Genomic DNA, 22609 nt, shown 5'->3' on the forward strand with positions numbered 1-22609 from the left:
AGATGCCCGTTCCTCTTTCCGTTTGCATTTCCCTTAAATCTAGTCTTTTTCAGGGTCTGTGGCCCATCCTCCCAGACCCAAACTCTACCTCCATTGGGAGCAATAGGCATTAGAACAGTGTTTTGCACATAGTAAGCGCTTAATAAATAGCCGTCATTATTATTATTACCAGGATGATTCTGGATGCAAGGAGTGTATTCATTCATTCATTCATTTTGTTAATATGTTTTTTTTTTCTCTGCTGTGAGCCTGCTGTTGGGTAGGGACCGTCTCTATAATAATAATAATAATAATAATAATAATAATAATAATAATAATAATAATAATAATAATGGCATTTGTTAAGCGCTTACTATGTGCAAAGCACTGTTCTAAGCGCTGGGGGGTTACAAGGTGATCAGGTTGTCCCACGTGGGGCTCACAGTCATCATACCCATTTTTACAGATGAGGTAACTGAGGCTCCGAGAAGTTAAGTGACTTGCCCAAGGTCATACAGCAGACATGTGGCAGAATCGGGATTCGAACCCACAACCTCTGACTCCAAAGCCCGTGCTCTTTCCACTGAGCCACGCTGCCTCTCTATATATTGCCAACTTGTACTTTCCGAGTGCTCAGTATAGTCCACTGCACACAGTAAGCGCTCAATAAAGGAAAGAGCCCGGGCTTTGGAGTCAGTGGTCCTGGGTTCAAATCCCAGCTCTGCCACTTGTCGGCTGTGTGACCTTGGGCAAGTCACTTAACTTCTCTGGGCCTCAGTTACCTCATCTGTAAAATGGCAGTTGACTGTGAGCCCCCTGTGGGACAACTGATCACCTTGTATCCCCCCAGCGCTTAGAACAGTGCTTTGCACATAGTAAGCGCTTAATAAATGTCATTATTATTATTATTATTATTATTATAAATACGATTGAATGAATGAATGAATGAATTCACCCAATCGTATTTATTGACCAGTCACGATGCAGAGGACTGTACTGAGCGCTTGGGAGACTACACTAGAACAAGCAGACGCATTCCCTGCCCACAACAAGTGGCAATCCAGAAGGGGAGACGGATATTAATATAAATAAATTGCAGAAAGAAGCAGCGTGGCTCCGTGGAAAGAGCCCGGGCTTGGGAGCCAGAGGTCGTGGGTTCTAATCCCACTCTGCCACTTAGCTGTGTAAATTTGTGTTAACGTGCCTCAGTTACCTCATCTGTAAAATGTGGATGAAGACTGTGAGCCCCACATGGGACAATCTGATCACCTTGCATCCCCCCCCCAGCGCTTAGAATAGTGCTTCGCACATAGTAGGCGCTTAACACATGCCATTAGTATTGTAAGTGGTGACTGTGAGCCCCTCATGGGACAATCTGATCACCTTGCATCCCCCCCAGCGCTTAGAATAGTGCTTCGCACATAGTAAGCGCTTAACACATGCCATTATTATTGTAAGTGGCGACCCGAATTGGGAGCACCTAGGGGGGAAATAGTTTTCTGATCGCCCGGATAATAATAATAATAATAATAATAATGATAATAATAATAATGTTGGTATTTGTTAAGCGCTTACTATGTGCAAAGCACTGTTCTAAGCGCTGGGGTAGATACAATCTAATCAGGTTGTCCCACGAGGGGCTCACAGTCTTCATCCCCATTTTCCAGATGAGGGAACTGAGGCCCAGAGAAGTAGAAGCAGCGTGGCTCAGTGGAAAGAGCCCGGGCTCTGGAGTCACAGGTCATGGGTTCAAATCCCGGCTCCGCCAATTGCCAGCTGGGTGACTTGGGGCAAGTCACTTCACTTCTCTGTGCTTCAGTTCCCTCATCTGTAAAATGGGGATGAAGACTGTGAGCCCCCCGTGGGCCAACCTGATCACCTTGTAACCTCCCCAGAGCTTAGAACAGTGCTTTGCACATAGTAAGCGCTTAATAAATGCCATTATTATTATTATACAAGCAGCATGGCTCAGTGGAAAGAGCCCGGGCTTGGGAGCCAGAGGTCATGGGTTCGAATCCCGGCTCCGCCACATGTATGCTGTGTGACGTTAGGCAAGTCACTTAACTTCTCTGAGCCCCAGTGACCTCATCTATAAAACGGGGATTAAGGCTGTGAGCCCCACGTGATCACCTCGTAATCTCCCCAGCGCTTAGAACAGTGCTTCGCACATAGTAAGCGCTTAACAAACGCCAACACTGTTGAAGTGACTTGCCCAAAGTCACCCAGCTGACAAGTGGTGGAGCCGGGATTCGAACCCACAGCCTCCGACTCCAGAGCCCGGGCTCTTTCCGCCGAGCCACGCTGCTTCCCATAATCAGTATATGCGGTAAATCAGTATATGCATAATCAGTCTGTGCAGTCAATCAATCAATCAATCAATCAATCAATCAATCGTATTTATTGAGCGCTTACTACGTGCAGAGCACTGTACTAAGCGCTTGGGAAGTACAAATTGGCAACACATAGAGACAGTCCCTACCCAACAGTGGGCTCACAGTCTAAAAGGGGGAGACAGAGAACAGAACCAAACATACCAACAAAATAAAATAAATAGGATAGAAATGTACAAGTAAAATAAATAAATAAATAAATAGAGTAATCAATCAATCAATCAATCGTATTTATTGAGCGCTTACTATGTGCAGAGCACTGTACTAAGAGCTTGGGAAGTACAAATTGGCAACACATAGAGACAGTCCCTACCCAACAGCGGGCTCACAGTCTAAAAGGGGGAGACAGAGAACAGAACCAAACATACCAACAAAATAAAATAAATAGGATAGAAATGTACAAGTAAAATAAATAAATAAATAAATAAATAAATAAATAGAGTAATCAATCAATCAATCGTATTTATTGAGCGCTTACTATGTGCAGAGCACTGTACTAAGCGCTTGGGAAGTACAAATTGGCAACACATAGAGACAGTCCCTACCCAACAGTGGGCTCACAGTCTAAAAGGGGGAGACAGAGAACAGAACCAAACATACCAACAAAATAAAATAAATAGGATAGAAATGTACAAGTAAAATAAATAAATAAATAAATAGAGTAATAAATATGTACAACCATATATGCAGGTGCTGTGGGGAAGGGAAGGAGGTAAGATGAGTATACGCAATCAGTATATGCATAATCAGCAAATGCAGATTTTTAGGGTTGATCGGCTAAGTGGGGGTTCGCTCAGGTAGTTTGGAGTTGAAGGTTCACTGAGAGGGGCAGAAGGCGGGAAGGTGTCTTGGGGGCGGGGAAGGAGGGAGGCGGAGGAAAGGGCCCAGGGGGCAGGGCTAGGAAGGGGCGGCCGCCAAGGCAGCCATTGGGGAAGTGTGAACAGGGAGTGCCCTACTAGCCGCCTCCTATTTAAGGCTGAGGAGCCATAGTCGTTTGTCAGAAGAAGCTGCCTTCTTCCACTCGTTTGGTGGGTGGTTAGTAGTGGGGTGTTTTAATTGTTGCTGGAAGTTGCTGTCGTTGCACCTGCCACCTTCGGACACCATGGTGAGTGACCTCGCAGTGGCAAACACGAGGGCTTCGCCATGGCCCCGGGGCCCTGGGGAGGCCAGAGCGTTGGTACAGGGCCTAGAAAGGGATAATGGGTGTCGTGGGCCCCGGGACTATGGGGAGGAGAAGGATGGCTACGGTTGGGAGCCATCTTTTAGACTGTGAGCCCACTGTTGGGTAGGGACTGTCTCTGTGGACTTCCCAAGCGCTTAGCACAGTGATCTGCACGCAGTAAGCGCTCAGTAAATACGATTGATTGATTGGGAGGGCAGAGGAAGTGGCCATCTTGTACTTCCCAAGCGCTTAGTACAGTGCTTTCCACACAGCGCTCAATAAATACGATTGATCCGGGTGTGATGGCAGAGAAGGGCAGGGAGTCGCCGCCGTGGTTCTGGGAGTGAAGGGAGGGCAAAGGCAGTGGTCGTCTTGGTTCTGGGACGGAAGGGAGGGTAAAGACAATGGCCGCTTTGGTTCTGGGGCTGAAGGGAGGGCAAAGGCGGTGGCCGCCATGGTTCCGGGGCTGAGGGGAGGGCAAGGAGCGGGCACCGGGACTGAGGGGAGGGCAGAGGCCGTGGGCACCATGGCCCCGGCACTCTGAAGAAGGGACAGCAGTGGCTGCCGGCCCATTGGACCCGGGGCCATTGGGAAGAGGAAGGGGTGAAGCCGGGTGGGGAGGTTTCCGAGTAGCTGAAAACAGCGGTTCGGCCTCCATTTTGAAACGCACCCCTGAGGAGGGTGTGGTTGCTAGGTTTTCCCTCCATTTTGCTCGGTGGCAGGGCTCTGCATTCATTCATTCAGCCGTATTTATGGAGCGCTTATTGTGTGCTGAGAACTGTACTAAGCGCCTGGGAAGTACAAGGTGGGCTCTTACTGTGTGCTGAGCACTGTACTAAGCGCTTGGGAAGTAGAAGTTGGCAACATATAGAGACGGTCCCCGCCCAACTGTGGGCTCACAGTCTCGGCTTCGCCCCGACGACGGGGCCGCCATTTTCCTCCTCCTCCCCGGGCCCGGGCCCGTTTCCCGCCCAGCGTCAGAGGCCCGGACAGCGGGGCTTTTCCCACAAGGTGCGCAACGTTTCTCACAGTGGATGCCCTGGTGTCCCAAACAACGGGAATTTCCCGGGAACGGACTTTTCCCGTTCACTCTGCCCATCCCTTCAAACGGGGCTTTTCCCACCCAACCTCACACCCCTCAAACCGACCCCAAAATGGGCCTTTTCCGCCCCCTCAGATGGGGTGTTTCCATCCATTCTGACCTAACGGTTTGGGGTCTATTTGACCAATTCCCAGAGTTTTTTCTGCTAAATAATAATAATAATAATAATAGTGGCATTTGTTAAGCGCTTACTGTGTGCAAAGCACTGTTCTAAGCGCTGGGGGGTATACAAGCTGATCAGGTTGTCCCATGTGGGGCTCACAGTCTTCACCCCCATTTTACAGATGAGGTAACTGAGGCTCCGATACATTACATAGCTATTCTATTTATTTTATTTTGTTAGTATGTTTCGTTTACATTACATATCTATTCTATTTATTTTATTTTGTTAGTATGTTTGGTTTACATTACATATCTATTCTATTTATTTTATTTTGTTAGTATGTTTGGTTTTGTTCTCTTGTCTCCCCCTTCTAGAGTGTGGGCCCGCTGTTGGGTAGGGACTGTCTCTACGTGTTGCCGACTTGTACTTCCCAAGCGCTTAGTACAGTGCTCTGCACACAGTAAGCGCTCAGTAAATACGATTGATTGATCAGGCTGTCCCATGTGGGGCTCACAGTCTTCATCCCCATTTTACAGATGAGGTAACTGAGGCTCCGAGAAGTGAAGTGACTTGCCCAAGGTCACACAGCAGACATGTGGCGGGGCTGGGATTCGAACCCATGACCTCTGACTCCAAAGTTCTGGCTCTTTCCACTGAGCCACGCTGCTTCTCGTTAAAACCCTGACAGACCCTAGAGGACCCCCATTCATTCATTCATTCAGTCGTATTTATTGAGCGCTTACTGTGTGCAGAGCACTGTACTAAGCGCTCGGGAAGTACAGGTCGGTAACATATAGAGACGGTCCCTACGCAACAACGATGCACTGAACGGTTTTGGGATTTTTTTTACTCGCCCTGACCGACTGTAGTAGACGCCCAAAACGGGGGCTTTGCCCACCGCCCTGATAGTAGTAATAATAATAATAGTAGTAATAATAATGGCATTTACTAAGCGCTTACTATGTGCAAAGCACTGTTCTAAGCGCTGGGGAGCTTACAAATAATAATGGCATTTATTAAGCGCTTACTATGTGCAAAGCACTTCTAAGCGATGGGGAACTTACAAATAGTAATAATAATGATGGCATTTATTAAGCGCTTACTGTGTGCAAAGCACTGTTCTAAGCGCTGGGGAGCTTACAAATAATAATGGCATTTATTAAGCGCTTACTGTGTGCAAAGCACTTCTAAGCGATGGGGAACTTACAAATAATAATAATAATAATGGCATTTATTAAGCGCTTACTGTGTGCAAAGCACTGTTCTAAGCGCTGGGGAGCTTACAAATAATAATGGCATTTATTAAGCGCTTACTGTGTGCAAACCACTTCTAAGCGATGGGGAACTTACAAATAATAATAATAATGATGGCATTTATTAAGCGCTTACTGTGTGCAAAGCACTGTTCTAAGCGCTGGGGAGCTTACAAATAATAATGGCATTTATTAAGCGCTTACTGTGGGCAAAGCACTTCTAAGCGATGGGGAACTTACAAATAATAATAATAATGATGGCATTTATTCAGCAGGATGGAGAATGGGAGCCCGTTGTTGAGTAGGGACCGTTTCTATACGTTGCAACTTGTCCTTCCCAAGCGCTTAGTACAGTGCACAGTCAGCGCTCAATAAATAGGATTGAATAAATGCTGGGTGCTGACGGCCGAAGGGAGGGCGGAATCCCTGTCGATCCCAACCACTGTTTTGAAGCCAATTTTAGGCCGTGAACATATTAATTTAAATGTGTTTTCCTCACTTTATGAAGCGAGCGACTTTTACCGTGGTTTCTAAAACATAATGAAGAGCTTTCCGTCTCAACAATAGCCTTTCCGAGATATCTAGTCTATTTATTACATATCTATTCTATTTATTATATATCTATTCTATTTATTACATATCGATTCTATTTATTACATATCTATTCTATTTATTACATATCTATTCTATTTATTTTATTTTGTTAGTATGTTTGGTTTTGTTCTCTGTCTCCCCCTTTTAAACTGTGAGCCCACTGTTGGGTAGGGAATGTCTCTATATGTTGCCAGCTTGGACTTCCCAAGCGCTTAGTACAGTGCTCTGCACACAGTAAGCGCTCAATAAATACGATTGTGATTGATTTTATTGCTCCGCGGCGGGGTCTTTTTTTAAAAAAAAATTAATCCGTTCATTCAGTTGTATTTATTGAGCGCTTACTGTGTGCAGTGGACTATACTGAGCGCTTGGAAAGTACAGTTAGGCAGCAGATAAGAGACTCCCTATCCGACAACGGGCTCACAGTCTAGAAGGGGGAGACAGACAACAAAACAAATGTTAAAAAATGCCGCTTATCGAAAAATCCGCTCAGGGTTTTAGGAGTCTTTTCTGCTTTTTTGATGTCCCGGATTTGACTTTCTGAAATAGCTAAGTCGATTCCCTACCCAACCTTTCTGAGTTTTTGATGTCCCGGACTTGACTTTATGAAATAACTAACAAGTCGATTCCCCTACCCTACCTTTTATTCCTTTATTTATTTTACTTGTACGCATTTACTATTCCACTTATTTTATTTTGTTAATATGTTTTGTTTTGTCGTCTTTCTCCCCCTGTGAGCCCGTTGTTGGGTAGGGACCGTCGCTATATGTTGCCAACTTGTACTTCCCAAGCGCTTAGTACAGTGCTTTTCAGCACACAAGTAAGCGCTCAATAAATGCGATTGAATGAATGAATGATGTCCCGGACCTGACTTTATGAAATAACAAACAAGTCGATTCCCTAACCTGGGGATTTTATTGGATGAAGCCCGGATAGTTTAGTTAAAATTAAGGTGAATGAATTTAATAATAAATGTACTAATTAATTTCCTAAATTCAACATATTAATTATTTGTTTAAGCAGTTTTAATCCTAATCCTGGAAAAATTAGTATTTAAGGCAAACTGACTATCGGATGAGTTTATTGAGGGACATCATCACTCTAGAGGCAGATAACCAAGAAGGGAAGCCAACAATTCACTTGTGAACACTACACTAATGGGAATATTAAAAGATGAGAGTTTTAAGCATTGGGATATCTTAAAAATGAATCCTTTCACACAATAGCAAACAAAGCAGATGTTCTATAAATTGATTGATGAGTATTATGGTTCAGAAATAGGCCATTTTCTGCCCACTGTAGTGTGTAAAACATATTGTACAAGGTCTCATTTACATTTTAATTACAGAAACTACAGTAAGAGGTCCAGGTCCAAACCTGCATTATATCACTAAGCTCGGTGGTAAAATTGTGAAACTTCACAGGAAGCAAAATTTAAATCCAGAATAAAATAAGGCTCAGTGGAAAGAGCACGGGCTTGGGAGTCAGAGGTAATGGGTTCAAATTCCGGCTCCTCCACTTGTCAGCTGTGTGACTTTCGGCAAGTCACTTAACTTCTCTGGGCCTCAGTTACCTCATCTGTAAAATGGGGATTAAGATTGTGAGCCCTACATGGGACAACCCGATCATCTTGTATCCACCCCAGCGCTTAGAACAGTGCTTTGCACATAGCGCTTAACAAATACCAAAGTTATTATTATTATTAATTCAAAGACATTCTAATTAGAGGAGATTTGTTAATTTCTGATGGCCTCTGGTGAGAACCTGAATTTGTCGTTTTGTACCCCAGAATCAGGGAACAGTCAAAACAGATTGGCAATGGCCCTTCTAGTAATTGTTAAAATTTGGAATCCAAGTGACTTTTCTTTCTAGTATTTAGGAGATAGCTTTCAGTTTTTAAAAAAATTTTTTTACAAAATCGGAGGAAAATAGACTCATCTAAGGCATTGACATACGGCTTCTGTAAGGCAAGTATTCAATAATGTGAAACCTTTTCGTGCTTTGCAAATAGCACAAACGGCTAATTAATACTTAAACAGCACAAGTACTTGTTGTATACATAACAATGTTAAAGTGAGTTAGACTAATTTAGAGCAACAACTCCAGTTTTTCCTGGAGGGTTTTCTGTTGGAGTGAGGATACCCTGGAGAAATGGGTAATGGATCACAGGTGCTAGTTACCCCCCAAAACTCCAGTTTCCTACTTGGGCAAGAGAAACTTACACAACTCCTTTTTCTGTCTTACCTCTCCCTCCAAAATAAAAATTTCATATTGACAATTAATGAAGTCTTCTAGATAGACGTTTGAAAACATAGTTTCCTGGAGAGATCACAAATGAATGATGAAATTTGGCACCAAATTGACCATGGCTGAATTTGGGTGGAATTGTTGATGGTCATTTTAAATTTAAAGTAAATGCCGAATAAAATAAACGGGGAGTTTAGACAACATTTTAAATAAATGGTTTGGAGAGGTAGATATTATGAGTTTAGACTACATTTTAAATAAATGGTGTGGAGAGGTAGATATCATTATGGGTCAACTCCAGAAAAGCCATAACCAAAACAAATTTTTATTGAAAAGATGACTGATTTTGTAATTATAGTCGTAGAATGCCTCAGCCCCGCATCTGGAAGTCATGCCGAACTTGTTTGTTTTTGCATTTCTAGCAATTAACCGCCATTAATTTCTAATAATCGTGAGCATTTCTACTTTTCATAATTTTACTAATGAAAGTTAAACATTTGTATTCCAGTAATCTGAGCACACGTAAAATGAGTTCCCAGTTAATTTTTTGATAGGAATATAAAAGTAGAAGTCAGGTAAGTATTCTGTCCTTGTGCAATCTTGAAAATTCCAGCAGTTCAGGTAATTTCTAAGTATTCTGGTTCTTGCCAAGATTTGAGCTCCACCTGCTGGCCAGTAGTAGGATATATTTGTGCCTTTGCCCCCTGTTACTACAAGCTTATGATTAATTTAATTAGTTTTAATGGGCAATCGGGGTTATCAATACCCCCAAATTGATTTTTTTTTTGAGGGGAGGCCCTGAATTTTCCGGATTAACTTTCAGGTTTTGTCAAATGAAATTGAGTACTTGCTGGCAAGCCTCTACTCATTTTGTCTTGTCTTGTTTAAGGATATATTCCTTAAATTAATGAAACATTAGACTTTAGATATAGAAATAGGTATGCCTTCGTAATCTGAATCCCGCTGACAGTTGTATTTTGATATATGTATACCCTTAACATATATATGTGTGTGTATGTCTGTATATATGTATGTATGTGTGTGTGTATATATATATGTGTATATATATATACACAGACACACACACACATATATATATATATATATATATATATATATATATTTTAAGGATATATATATATCCTTAAACAAACTAATGAAACATTAGACTTCAGATATAGAAAATAGATATAATCTGAATCCCGCTGACAGTTGTATCTTCTAAGGACGCAACTAAAAATTGTTTTCAGTTTTTATCACATTTTTCTGAATGGAGAAACAAAGAAGTTCAAATTTTGAGAGGCCGAGCAATTTTGATAGTCTTTAAACTTAGCATATTAATTTAGTTGAGTCTAATGCTTATTAATAAATAATAACCCTCACAGAGGAACTTTCATTCATTCCGTCAGTCATTCATTCAGTCATTTATTGAGAGCTTACTGTGTGCAAAGCACTGTACTAAGTACTTAGGAGAATACAATGTGACAATAAACAGAAACATTCTCTGCCCACAATGGGTGAATAAAAAGCACCCGCCCATTACTGAATGATTATTAACAAGCACGTAAGAAATAATTTATCCCACAGAAAGACATGGATTTAGATGCATTCTGGATCTTAGAGGTCATTATCTCTTCTAATTTCGGAAAGTTACATTTTTAACTACTTGCAAAGTGTGATGTAACGAATGTTATATTTCAGCCATGTCTTTCCAAGAAAATCTGTTTAGGGTGCAAAATGGAAACTTGTTTATTATTGTGAATAAAAGTGCTTTTTCATTTCAGTTTTACCACTTTTTTTCATCTTTTCCTGATTACATAATATGTGCTGTATTCAAATTACAGTCTTCTGCAAATTCCGATGCCCAAGCCACCTCCACCTCAAGAGGAGAGGCGAACACCCAGCCGGGCACCCAGCTGACCGCCCAGTCGAGCAGTGAACCAAGCAACCAGCCCTCAACAAGCGGCCAGGGATATGTTTTGCCAGAAGGCAAAATCATGCCAAATACAATTTTTGTTGGAGGAATAGATGTTAGGGTATTGTATTCCTTTTAAATTTATTTTGAACTAATGATAGTTTTATTAGTTTGTGGACTCGAGGGTTGGACTGCTCTAATGGCATCTCTTCATGTGCTTTTCTACGTGGTTAATAAAACCTTAAAATAGATAGAGATAGTGATGAGAAGAATTTAATTAAATTGTAAGGGAGAGGTGAGTTTCCCTGACTACAATTCTACATTACAGCGCAGCAATTGTGAGTTGATGTTTTTGGAATTAGGTAGACTTCAGGGGATTGTATTATTATTATTATCTTTTAGACTGTGAGCCCACTGTTGGGTAGGGACTGTCTCTATATGTTGCCAATTTGTACTTCCCAAGTGCTTAGTACAGTGCTCTGCACATAGTAAGCACTCAATAAATGCTATTGATGATGATGATGATTAAGAAACAGGAATTCTCAGAATGTAGTTATTGCTGCAAATTAGTAGAGTTTCTTTGAAGAGAGGAGAGTCTGAGGTACGGAGCCTAACTTTTTAAGATAGTTTTCTTTTCCTTAGATGGATGAAACAGAATTACGAGGTTTCTTTACCAGATATGGTTCTGTGAAAGAAGTGAAGATAATTACTGATCGGACTGGTGTGTCCAAGGGGTAAGCAAAATGAGTCGATGTCATATATGACTAGATAATCATCTGGATATTAATGGAAATAATAAGCTTCATCTTTGCAAAAATCCTGGGTTGAAGGCAAATATACCTATGTCAGAACATGGAACTGATAGGTTACTGAAGTAGAAGCACATTTTTAACTGAATTCTACCCACAGTGGAACTATTCTGGACTTATTTATTTGTTTGAAAATGATAGGCATGCTTTTAGGCAATCCTTTAGCAAAACAACTGCTCCAAAATTAAACTGATACATATCCTTTGCAATTTCCTATTACTTTTCAATAAGCACCTTCCCCTTTTCTTTTCCTTTCCACCTTCTTCTCTGGCTTCCCAGAGGTGAAGTTATAAAGTGCCGTTAAATTGGAGTTTGAGAGCCTTACTAGCCAGAAGGTCCTTTTAATTTCCAAAGTATTATCCATGACACTTCCATCTCATGTTAATCCAAGACTATTTCACTCTAAAATGATTGTCTTAGACTATAATTATTCCAGGCAATTCCAGATAAACTGGTACAGTTCATTTTAAAACCTTTAGATATATTTTGAAAATACTTACCTAATTGTTAAATTAATCTTTATGTCATTGCATAAACTTATGAACATTCTGCATTTAAATCTCTGGGGCTGTGTTTTTGTCTGCTAAACTGAAAGCAGAATTTTATTACTTTAGAAGTATATTAGGGTACAAATGGCATATGTGCAAATAAAGATATCCCTGGTTGTGGAACAGTTCGATATTTTTTATAGAAAAATCTTTGAATTGAGGAGCATTTTTTGTTAATAACATTCCTTTCATATTTACATTTAAGTATATATCATTGTTTTTGAATTTGAGATTGCAGCTAACAACAAACCAGGTGGACTCTGATTTTTCCTTTTCTTCCCCTCTTAAAGTAAAATTATTCTCAATCCTAGAAATGTTAGCCAAATTAAGCGATTGTCTATAGGAGACACTTTTTCTGGGAAAGCCTATCAGTCATGAGGCTGACATAGATCTTAGCAGTGACATCGGAATTGTTTTTTTTCCATTTTTTAATAATTATTTAGCAATGTAGTTAATTGGTTATTCAGAGACTTGCTCTCAAAGATTATATAAATGAAGATTTGGTGGGTGTATGATGTTGGAATCAGTCTTGAATGAAGGCAAGTCTCATTCATTGTTAGCGTCATTGTTTTCTTCTTAAAATTAAAAAAAATTGCTGTAGAACTTCCAGAACGTACACTGTAGTTACAGTGACCTAAGAATCTATTAATTTAATCTTAATCTATTTTTTAGCTATGGATTTGTTTCATTTTATAATGATGTGGATGTGCAGAAAATAATACAGGTAAGTAATCTCTTTCAAAACTTCTTTAGTGACTGTTGGTAGAATTTTTGTGTTTTCTACTTGTTTACAGTTGTGTGGAGAACATGGAGAGTCCTCCCCTGTTCGACTGGAAATCTAAATCTTTTCTTTTCTGCTGACGGCTATGCAAAAATGATACGGTTTGTCCTGATGCCCCTAGAGTAATGAAAGTTCAAATCTATGAACATATTTTTAACCAGGCTTCTTATCTGGCTGCAAAGAAGGGAGCCAGTACGTCTGGGCAGTAGCCAGGAGAAAAGAGGCAGAGGATAAGAGCGGTTCTCCTGGGGAATGGTAGGTCTGCATGGAGAGGGAGAGTGCAAGGGAACTAGCAGAAATAGTATTGCTCAGAAGAAACACATTTTGCTTTTTGCCTCTGCTATCTCTCCTCTTTCTGGCTGATGGTTGCACAGTTTGTCACCGGGCAAGGGGTTTTCCTCCACTCCACTTCATTTCCTGTCGTAATTTCTAGCAGTAGCAAAATTTAGAAGATTCCAAGTGCTGTGCTTTTAGAAGGAAGCCAATTTTTAGCACTATCGACTTACTTGCATTGTTGACTTTTTCAGTCACAGGTAAATTTCCATGGCAAGAAACTGAAACTGGGCCCTGCCATCAGGAAACAAAATTTATGTGAGTAAAAGCAGAACTTGAGTTTTTAAAAACAAGTGCTTTTTTAACAAGTATTTTTAAAGTCTGGAAATTATATCATACCTTTCTTATAAGTAGGTAACCATCATGTGCAGCCACGCCCGATGGCTTTTAATCCGCCTCCTGCCCCACAGTTCCATAATGTCTGGGGTAACCCCAACACAGAAACTTTTATTCCGCCTCCAGCTATGCTGAATCCTGTAACTCAGTATGTTCAGGTAAGAGTTATGAAGAACCTGTAGCAATTCAAGTCTTTGGAAACCATTTTTAGAAGCGAAACACAAAGGAGTGTGAACGTCCAGGAGCGTTAAACGCAGCAAAACTCGGTTAATTGTTCAGTAGACTGTACAGTGGGGTCTGATAGCTTTCTTGTGAAATGCAGGTTCTTCTGTATTGTGTGTTTTCACTATTCTTTTTAATAGAACAGCCTTAAGATTGTTCTTCTGACAACACATGTCTATGTCGATAGAGTATGCTTTGATACTGGAAGAAACGTGTGCATACTTTGGGTCGACAAGATGTGCCATAGTATAGTGCACTCTTTCCTTAACGTGGGTTCTGTCAAAAGCATACACAATACAAGCATCCGCCACTGTAGTGTTTTCAGTAAGAGTTCATCCTAACTGCCGAGAAGAGATGGCGATGGCTATAAAAAGCAATAAAGCTGCTCACAGAAGCCTTTCACTTCTATCTCCAAGTAGCCCATTTTGTTTTTTTCCCTTGTTAATTTGGCAGTAAGACTTTAAGAAACATTTTTCCTGGACTCCTCTAAATCCTATCAGTCAGTTATATTTATTGAGTGCTTACTGTGTGCAAAGCACTGTACTAAACACTTGGAGGAGTGTACAGTATGACATCTGGTAGACCCATTCCCTACCCACAAGGAGTTTATGTATTATGAATCTATGTTTGATAGGGGAAATGGAAACAGATCATCTGAGCCTGTTCAGATTTTGTTGTCAAAGAATACAATTCTTGTTTTTCTGTTGCCCTTTTTAATTTTACTAATTTTTACTTTTGGGGGGGGCGAACCCCTTTCTCTAAACTTTTTTTTTTTGCAGGCATACCCTGCTTATCCTAGTTCTCAAGTTCAATTCATTACTGGATACCAGATGCCATTATACAATTATCAGGTAATTTAAAAAATAGCCAAAGGGCTGCAAGTCCTCAGCTTTGTCCCACACTTGTTTTCAATATGTGTTTTGGCTAGAAAGCTGTTAGGGAAATAAAGGATGTCCGTCCGTCGAACAATATAAGCCTGTTGGGAAACAGTTTCCCATGGTGTTAGAAGGAACGGGGGGGGGGGGGGGGGGGGGGGGGGGGGGGGGGTGTGCGCGCGTGTGTGTGTGTGTGTGTGTGTGTGTGTGCAGCGTCAAAAAGGTGAGCGCTGTAGTGTGAGTTTCCCTAGTGTGGGGTTTTCGGAAGAACATGAAACCCATGTTCTAGGAGAACTGGGTGTAAGTCGGGAAATGTGGTTTTAAGTGGCAGTGTGTTTTGCTTTAGATTCAGGTATATGAATGAGTTAGAAACAAAATGAAGAATACAGTAATTGGTGGCAGGCAAAGAATTATCCTCTGACATTTGTTTAACCAAAACATGCATATTAAAGGTAACCGGATAGCAAACCTGTATCACAGCTTAGAGAGATCATGTTCATATCTGTCTGGTCCTTTGTGTGAAGCTAGGGGGGATCATCAGTAAGTTCGTAACTGTTCCAAGCAGCCCATGGAAACCACCACACTTGTGAAAATTCACATGCATGCTAACACTGGTTGGAAGGTGGTGCCTGTGCCTATTTTTAGTTCTTTCAGGCCTAGAAAAAATCCACGAGCCAGGACCGCTCTTGGGCAAGCTGAATTTGAGGACGGAGTAGACCTAGGGATATTTTAGTAGAGTAGGCCAGACAACCATTTTAATTTCTGCTCCAACAGAAAGGATAGGTGATGTCCGCTTACGTTGGCATAACTCAGTTTTGACTGAATGTGTTCCCCCAAACTCAGAGTAACTTTGGAGCCTGAATCCAGCTGTGATAAGTGCAGGAATCACACTGGCCTTTTTGACATTCCCCTGGACAGAAAATCGCCTTTGTAACCCAGAGTGGTGCTCCAGTTTAAATTGCTCAGGTGGTCTTGGGGTATCCTAACCCCCTACTGAGATTTTACCAGTCCTCGGTACTTGGGTCTATAACAGTTGATATGTGATAGTCGAGGTACATATTAGGAACTTTTGCCAGTCCCTTTAATCCAATAGTTTGATAATCCTCCAAAATGCATTTTGCAGTGCACTTGCTCCAGTGGAATCTAGCTTTAGGGGATCTTCATCTTCAAGACCAGTTATAAAGTAAAATTCCGTCCCCTTTAGGTTAATGTAAATGGGTGTTTAGCCTCCCACAGACTTCTTTCTTTGCTGCCTTTCCCTTCCCACTTGGCAGGTTTTCAGATGAAAAGGCTTTGTTGGGATGGCTAGGATGACCAACTTCCCAGCAGCTGGAAGCAAACTAATTAATGTTGGGTAAAGCCCTTAAAATGTAGGCCTGAACCCATTCCTGGTTTAGTCTGAGCTCACCGAAAGATGTTTTTTTTTTTTGTTATTTATTATTTATTTTTCATTTTCAATTACCATTTTCCCAGGTCTTTAAAAGTGGATGTATTATGTTAATTCCTTTTTAGGAATGCAATATAATTTGCCCACCTATTCTATCATAAAAGGAGAATATTTATATGACCAATGCATTTGCTATGTGTGTTCTTTATTTATTGTTTCATTTGTTTTTATTTGTTTTTGTTTTGGGTTCTTGGGTTTTTGTTTTTTGTTTATTTTTTGTTTTGTTTTTTCTTTTGGTGGGTTTTTTTGCGGGGGGGTTGTTTTGTTTTGTATTTTTTTTGTCTTTGTGATACAGCCACAATGGCCTGCTGGTGAGCAAAGGAATTTTGTGGTCCCTCCGGTAAGAATAAATACAATTCCTCATTCTACACTGAGTGATGTTTTAATATGAAATTAAATGTTTGCTTTACTGGGTAAATTGTAATCAAAATTGAAGATGCTTTATCGTTCCCCACAATTTTAGTATCTGAATTGAGTCTGGGTGAATTTTAAATGAGCCCTTTCAGAAAATATTTAGTATAAACTTTATTTTTTTAAAATGCTGAACATCAAGAGTACCCCATGACCTTAAATCCGCAGCCAAAACAGTGCAAAAGTTTGGGAAGTAACAGTGCAAGTGAGCAGGGATGAAAAAAGGATTGTGCTGTATCATACAAGAAAATTCTCCAAAAAGAGATCTGATGTTTAACTGTCTTCCTAGACCAGAGGATGTTTGCAATAAAGACTACTAGACTTTCTAGCTAATTTTATTTTCACGTTTTTGAGATACAGATTAGGGACAGCAGCCTAGTCAGTGCTGGGGTAGGGTGCAAGAAGGGAACTTCCAAATGGTAATAGCAAACTGTAAATGTTCCTGGGAGAATAAATGACTGTAAATTCAGACTTTCACCAATACAACCAGACTGATATGGTTATAGTTTATTGGGTCATTTGGTGGTATTTATTGAATGCTGACTGTTTGCAGAGCAGTGTAGTGTTGTGTTTACCTGATAGATATTAGTGTCCTTGGAGTAATTTTTAATTTAAAGTGGCCCCACTGTATGTACTCATTGCTTCCTCCATCTCCCCGTCGTTTCTTCAGGTCTTTCGCTCTGCTAATTGGATTTACGTAAAATTCTTCTGGAAGAACTTAAGATGACCTAGATTTAATCAGAGTCATAATAGAGTTCATATTCAGATCTGTAATTTCAGAAACATAGAAAAGTATGCATTCATATTGTAATTCCCCCTTTTTTTTTCAAACATACCATATAGGCTTATTCAGCTGTTAACTACCAGTACACTGAAGTAGATCCAGGAGTTGAAGTTCCGCAAGCAGAAAGCTCAGTTCAGGAACCTACCCAGGCCTCAGCAAATGTCCCACAAAAGGCAAGAGTCATATTCCTTTTCCCTTGCCTCTACTAATGTTTCTTACCGTATTTATTAGTCAAACCCTCACAGCCATAGCTGTCTCCATGTACTGTTTTGATTCTGCATGTGGTACTCAGAAGCGATTTAATATCTAGCAGAGATCCCTCTGTAAATTGAGGCCCTGGTTAGAATATACAATATTATATAGCATTGCCTGTAGGCCAGGGGTTGTTTTCTCCAAAATTTTTGTATTTGTTAGTCATGTGAGACCCATCTGGGTAGTGCATAATTTCATTATATGTATCTGAAGAAAAAGTGACTTGGACTAGCCTGGACTTTGCCGTCTTAAAAAATGAACTCCATTAGATGATACCTGTCAAGCATGTGTATCCCCTGTGCTGACTCTTGTGTAACGCTGATTCTTAATAGCCCTATTTATCTGTGCAAACTCGCAACTTGGAATCACTGCTGTATTATTTCTAGAACTCCTTTCTCTAGGTTTTATGTTCAAGGGGTATGGTCCCATATTCAAAAACAGATTAAGCGGTGCTAGACATGTATGAACTATTTCCTGCATGCCATTTTAGTCAGAGTCATTTGACTCCAAAAAAAGTGACAATGTTTATCCTAAAAACACCCTTGTGATCCTATTGATCATCTTTGTTACGTGGAGATGCTAATGGCCCAGATGTTATCTGACTTGGAGTAGCCAGCATAAATCAATAGAAAGAATGAAATTATATTCAAACCATACTGGGCCCCTGAGTCTATTTCTGACCTCTAATCTTCAGTCTACCTTTCATTTAGTAACCCTCATACAAGCACCAAAGTGCTTTAATACAGAACATACTAAGTTATTTGGAGGAATGCAGAGAGAAGGAGCATACAGATAAAATAGACAGGTGGCATCAGGATAACTGATCTATAGGAGGAGGGCCTGCAGTTGTTTGTGTTCATTTCCTTACTCATTAATTTATCCTCTCAGGTTTAATATGGATTGTCTTAAAACAATTTGTGCAGGAATATATGTACAATTCAAGTTGTGGTGTTCTGTCTCCATGGCTATTTCTTTGATTCTCTCATGGCAGAATCCCAATTTCCTATTCTCAAACTGAACTTTTTTTTACCACATCTAAGTTGGCCTATTTTACCTTAAGAGGAAAAAGTTATAGTAGTAATAATTACGGTATTTGTTAAGCACTTACTGTGTGCCAGGCATTTTACTAAGGTCTGGGGTGGATACAAGCAAATCAGATTGGACACACTCCCTGTCCCACACAGGACTCACAGTCTTATTCCCCATTTTACAGATGAGGTAACTGAAGCACAGAGAAGTGAAGTTTATGAAAAGGTAGCAGTAGAAAAAACCTACCCTGGACCTAAAAAATTAGCTTTAATCAGTGTTTTGCAGTTAGACTTATAAAAGCCTAAATTTGACAGAAACTTCTTACAGAATTGAGATATTTGCTCGGAATCTTGAATGTTTTATCAAGAGACTTGATTACAACAATTTTCATTTAAACTTTACAATCAGAAATAGTAAAATCAATGTGTCCTTTTTAGTGTACACTACTAAAAGGCCATGTTTTTCAGAAGTCTGTGGACCGCAGCATACAGACGGTTGTATCCTGTTTACTTAATCCGGACAACAGAATGAGAAACTCTCAGGTATCTCAAGATGATTATTTCAAGGTATGGAATGAATAATTTGAAGGAAGGCAAATTTCTCAGTGTTGAAACAATCCTTCCCTTTTTTATGTACGGGCTGCTTAAGCTGTTGGCACTCAATCATGAAGCGGGAAATCACAGCAAATGAGTTATGCCCTGCTGTTTTCTTTATGATTTTAAAAATCTAGTTACAATATAGTTTGTCTTTAGGGAGGAACCCTTTAGTAGGCAATTATAATTGAAAGTTTTCTTGGAAGAAGTGAGATGAAGGATTGTTGACTGAGCAGAGCAGTGGGAAAGATTTTGTTTCAGGATGTAGAAGGCAAAATGGAGAAGAATGCATGGATCCTTAAATAGATCTAACCAAAGCAGGTCTTTAGGACCAAGGGAAGAAGAACTGATTTGAAAGAATCAAAAGTCATTTCAGAGGCAACAAGAAAATGACTAATAGCCTGGAAGATCAGAAGTTTGAGCAAGGAGAAGCTGCTTTCATCTGTCCTAGTTTCTAGGCCTTGCTCACACTCTTCTCCCTTACTTGAATTCCCTCCCCTTTTTAAAATCCAATCCACAAGCCCTACTCATCTTCAAAGCCCTTCTTAAAAGGCCAATTTAATGCCATTCCTAGGAAAGTAGTCAACTAGCCAGTGGCCTCTCCCCCTCCACCCCCTCTCCATCCCCCCAGCCTTACCTCCTTCCCTTCCCCACAGCACATGTACATATATTTGTACGTATTTATTACCCTATTTAGTTATTTATTTTACTTGTACCTATTCTATTTATTTATTTTATTTTGTTAATATGTTTTGTTTTGTTCTCTGTCTCCCCCTTCTAGACTGTGAGCCCACTGTTGGGTAGGGACCGTCTCTATATGTTGCCAACTTGTAATTCCCAAGTGCTTAGTACAGTGCTCTGCACACAGTAAGCGCTCAATAAATACGATTGAATGAATAGAATAGAATTGACCTGTTCCTTGGAAAAACCACCCCATTCAGACAGTGATGAGGCCTTAATACAAGTACTATGCTAATTTTCTCAAAAGAAATTTGGAACTAGTGATCTCATTTTTTTTTTTTTATGTGGTATTTCTTAAGCACTTACTATTTGCCAGGACACAGAACTAAGCTCTGGGGAAGATAAAAGCTAATCAGGTTGGACACAGTCTATGTCCCACATGGAGCTCACAGTCTTTAATCCCCATTTTACAGATGACGTAGCTGAGGCACAGAGAAGTGAAGTGACTTGCCCAAGGTACACAGCAGAACATTGGCGGACAAACTTGCATACTCTCACATAGTCTCATTCATCTTTTTTTCGGCCGAAATCTCTTGCCAGCAGAGGAGGAAAGCTAATGAAGTCAGTCTCTTAAGTATTCTCTTTTAAGGAGAGACGATTGCTGCACCCAATACATGGACATGGGTTTTGTAGGGTAACCCAGGGCTGTCTGGAAAGCAGAAGCCCAAAGAAGCATCCTCTTTCCTTCTCCCTCAGCAGTCTGTCTCCCCATCAGGTTTATGTTTGATAGAAGAGAACATCACCCCTGGCCCTGGGAGGAAGCCTGTGTAGCTACAGGCAGGGAGCCATACTTAAATTTCCCATTCAAAATGCGAATCTGTGTGGCCCCTTCAATGGATTGTTGCTGAATTGTCTGGGCCGATGATAGAATCACTTTACAGGTCATCTCCTGAAGTGTCATCTCACAATATCCCTTCACTAATGTGTGAAAGCCATCACCTCCTCTTCTGATGCATTAGGGAAATTTAGGTGGGGAGCCCTCACCATTGATTCTGTCCACATATATGGTTGTTTGCAAAATGATTTAAAAAGAAACTACCCCTCAGTTGCAATGGGATTATCATCGTCATTGCTAATCTCATCAAAAGGTGAATTTCAGGTCGTTGAGCATATTAATAGAAGGATGTCCCATTTCAGTGCCCTCTTGTAAAAGTCACTTTCTCCTTTAGTGAATTATCTGGGAGTTGAACCTAGTCACTTCCTAATGTAAAAGGTTACATAATTTTTCATTCCAGAATTTTGGAATATTTCCAGACAGATCAGAATCTTTTTTGGACAGCACATAGTACTTGCATGATGTTTTGATTGTTTCTACAGTATTTAAGTTTTACTTGCAAAGTCCTTAAGATTGTGCCCTTTTTTTTTTTAAGTTGCATCTGATATATTTTTTGGAAGTAAATGGAATTATTTTCTTCCAGGACAAAAGAGCTCACCACTTTAGAAGAAGTAAGGGAGTGCTGAAAACCGTTTAATGCATTCAGACCCCAAGAGTTCCTGTATTCTAGCCTTATGGAAAGATAATGTGTCAGATACTACAGGATTTAAAATATTGTCTGTAAAGTGAAAAATTGTTAATTCTCTTAAGTGTTTTTATATTACATTGAAACTATTCTTTTGACTATTCAGTTCTAGAATGGTTCAATGATGAATGTGTAACTGAAGAAAGTACAAGGAAATAAGTGATCAAATGAAACTTCAGAATTTTCATGTAAATGTTCTTTCAAACTACAAACTACATTGTAATGTTTTGAATGTTACTTTATAAACATAATTTGAAAAGGCAGAATGCAGCAGTTTTTTGAATGTTTGCAATTATACTCTCCATATCTACATACCTATTGAGGAGTACAGTTATTCATAATTCAGTGCTTAATGTTAATAACTTACATCCATAAACTTCAGAAGCAGATTTTTTAAAAGTTCATTTTTAATCAGTGGAATGATAGGCAGTTAAAACTTAATGAAACTTCACATTCTAAACAAGAAATTGAATAGGAGATTCTTAAACACATTTGTCATGCTTTATTAGCTGTTTGAATGTGCTTACGCAGCACTTTGGAATCTTTGCAGCAATTTCTTATTTGTTTGGGAATAGTAACTAGGGTAATTTGTTTTCTTGATATTTTTTTTAATTCCAAATAGGCTAAAACTTTTAAATGAGGCATAAGCTTTCAGGTTTGTCATTTTATTACTGCTAAAGGTTATTCAATGGCCATATCTTAAAACTTTATAATATATTGGCATTAAAAATGCCAAAGTATTTTTATGATGCATAAATGGTCGATCAGAAAGGTACCTTTTCAAACTAGTTATTTGTCTTAGAAGATACATTTTTACTGAGTACATTTTTGTAGTTTATTTTACAATTTTAATTTTGAAAAGTATCTTGGACCCTAATATAACCACTCCTGCAATGTTGCCTCTTAAAGTGAAATATTATACTCTATTTAAATAATCAAAGGTGCATTTGTTTTGGAAGTAATTTTGGCCCCAGATGTGTGACTCCAAAGTGTGAGTTTTTCCTGAGCAGTCTGGTAATTCTGCTTTCCGCCCCTTTTTTATTCCTCATGAAACAGCAGGACGTAGGCTGAAGCGAATTGGCAGGAAAGATCCCCCTTAATTGGGCTGAGGAAACAAAAACAAAAACATTAAAAACAAAAGAAGCCAATAAAGCCAATACTCTACACAATTGCTCCGTCCCTT

General features: G+C 40.0%; 1 protein-coding gene across 1 annotated transcript; it reads left to right on the forward strand.

Annotated features, from left to right (window-relative positions):
* The first annotated feature begins 3343 nt into the window (after positions 1 to 3343).
* Positions 3344 to 21689, forward strand: DAZL (deleted in azoospermia like). The gene is made up of 11 exons (XM_038771615.1): positions 3344 to 3474; positions 10675 to 10866; positions 11388 to 11479; positions 12775 to 12826; positions 13411 to 13474; positions 13571 to 13710; positions 14554 to 14625; positions 16392 to 16436; positions 17351 to 17464; positions 19040 to 19138; positions 21325 to 21689. The coding sequence occupies exons 1-11, from the start codon at positions 3472 to 3474 to the stop codon at positions 21376 to 21378; spliced, it is 927 nt and encodes a 308-aa protein (XP_038627543.1). The 5' UTR covers positions 3344 to 3471; the 3' UTR covers positions 21379 to 21689.
* Positions 21690 to 22609: the final 920 nt, after the last annotated feature.

Source organism: Tachyglossus aculeatus, chromosome 2 (genome assembly GCF_015852505.1).
Source record: "Tachyglossus aculeatus isolate mTacAcu1 chromosome 2, mTacAcu1.pri, whole genome shotgun sequence".
NCBI lineage: Eukaryota > Metazoa > Chordata > Mammalia > Monotremata > Tachyglossidae > Tachyglossus > Tachyglossus aculeatus.